The sequence below is a fragment of the Tupaia chinensis genome, unplaced genomic scaffold, assembly GCF_000334495.1.
Source record: "Tupaia chinensis unplaced genomic scaffold, TupChi_1.0 Scaffold000280_1, whole genome shotgun sequence".
In the NCBI taxonomy this organism is placed as follows: domain Eukaryota; kingdom Metazoa; phylum Chordata; class Mammalia; order Scandentia; family Tupaiidae; genus Tupaia; species Tupaia belangeri.
In genome coordinates this window covers 277,634-279,147 of record NW_006159763.1, presented here as the reverse complement: position 1 = coordinate 279,147, position 1,514 = coordinate 277,634, and the positions used below count along the sequence as shown (strand labels likewise).

The 1,514-nt window shown below is 63.4% G+C and overlaps 1 protein-coding gene across 1 annotated transcript in view; it reads left to right on the top strand.

Moving 5' to 3' along the window:
- Nucleotides 1-1,514, top strand: part of KCNH2 (potassium voltage-gated channel subfamily H member 2) — a 33,527-nt gene that overhangs the window by 20,641 nt on the left and 11,372 nt on the right. The window contains 1 exon segment of the mRNA XM_027772530.1: nt 1-183. This exon segment is cut by the window's left edge and continues 1 nt beyond it. Coding sequence (XP_027628331.1) covers nt 1-183 — 183 coding nt within the window.

Below are 1,514 nucleotides of genomic sequence, written 5' to 3'. Positions count from 1 at the left end.
CTGAACTCCACCTCAGACTCGGACCTCGTGCGCTACCGCACCATTAGCAAGATTCCCCAAATCACCCTCAACTTTGTGGACCTCAAAGGTGACCCCTTCCTGGCTTCGCCCACCAGCGACCGGGAGATCATAGCACCCAAGATAAAGGAGCGGACCCACAATGTCACGGAGAAGGTCACCCAGGTAGGCAGCCAGCCGCTTGGCTCTGCCCTCATCCGGGGGAGCTTTGGGGGTGAGTGGGGCCCATTCAGTGAGGGCCTCTCTGAAGTGTGGGCAGAACTGAAGGCAGTGTGGGCGGGAGGCATTCCAAAGCAGGTGGGAGAGCAGACAGTCTGAAAGGTCCTAGAAGGGGGTGGCCTTGGGACATACAGATATAATGGAGGGTGGCTTCATGGGGCGTGTGACTCTAGGGCATTGAATGAGGTCAGGACAGTTGAGGCCGGGGACGTGAGGGCAGCCTGAGGGTTGTAGCATCTAGTCACCGGGGCAAGCCGATAGGCCCCAAGTGAGAAGGGGCTTCTGGGATCCTGGTTAGGAGGGTCCTGATTCTTCTGAGCCAAGGTGATGCGACAGTGGGGAGGGAGGGCCTGGTGCTAGGAGGATGTCCAGGATGGCCGAGTGGCTGGCAGTGTCCCCTGTGTTCCCAAAGCCTGAGGGAGGAGGGTTTCTTTCCCCTGTGGGGAGGGAGGAGTTGGTGGTGGCGACAAAGGTACAGAGGGATCTAGGTCTGACTCCCGGGCCAGAAGAGACAGCCAGCCTGTGAGGCATCAGCCAACGCGCTCCTCTGGCAAGTCCAGTTTGTCTCTGTGCCTCCTGGGCTTGGAGCCCTCTGGGCAGCGAGGTGGCCTGCAGCGCCCCCACTGCCCAGCCCACCCAGCGCCACTGTCCTGACCTCTCGTGGGGGTGCAGATCCCTGCAGTGAGTGTGAAGGCCGGGCCTGGCACTCGCTGAGTCTACGCTGCCTCTTCCTCCCCGTCTGCAGCAGCTGACCAGGCTGGCCCCCACGAGGGAGCTGCCTGCTTGCTGGGCACTGGGCCTCCCTGGCAGCCACCTGGCCCTGCTCCCGCTGCCTCTGGCTCTCTGGGTCCCTGCCAGGTCCCCTTGGCCTTGACTCCAGGATGGCCCCCCACTCCTTTATCTAGCTGTCTCCTTCTCCCCCTCCTGCTCCCGTCCCTGCCTCTCTCTGCGTTCCACCGAGCCCCAGCGTCTGCCCCGTTCCAGGTACCTGTGCCTGCCGTGTGTGCCCGCCATGTCGCTGGGGGTCAGTGTGTGTGCGCGTGTGTGTGTGTGTGTGTGTGTGTGTGTGTCTATGTTCCTGCCAGTTCCCGAGCAGTCTCTCCATCTCGGGGTGTCTCTTTGACTCTGGCTGGCTCGGCACTGGACCGGCAGGGCGGGGGTGTCGGGGAGACCATTAATCTGCGGTGACAGGCCGGGCTGCCGGCGTGGAGGGGGAGGGGCACAGGCTGCGGAGCGGCTGCTGCAGGAGCGAGCAGGCCGAGGAGGAGGGGGCCACT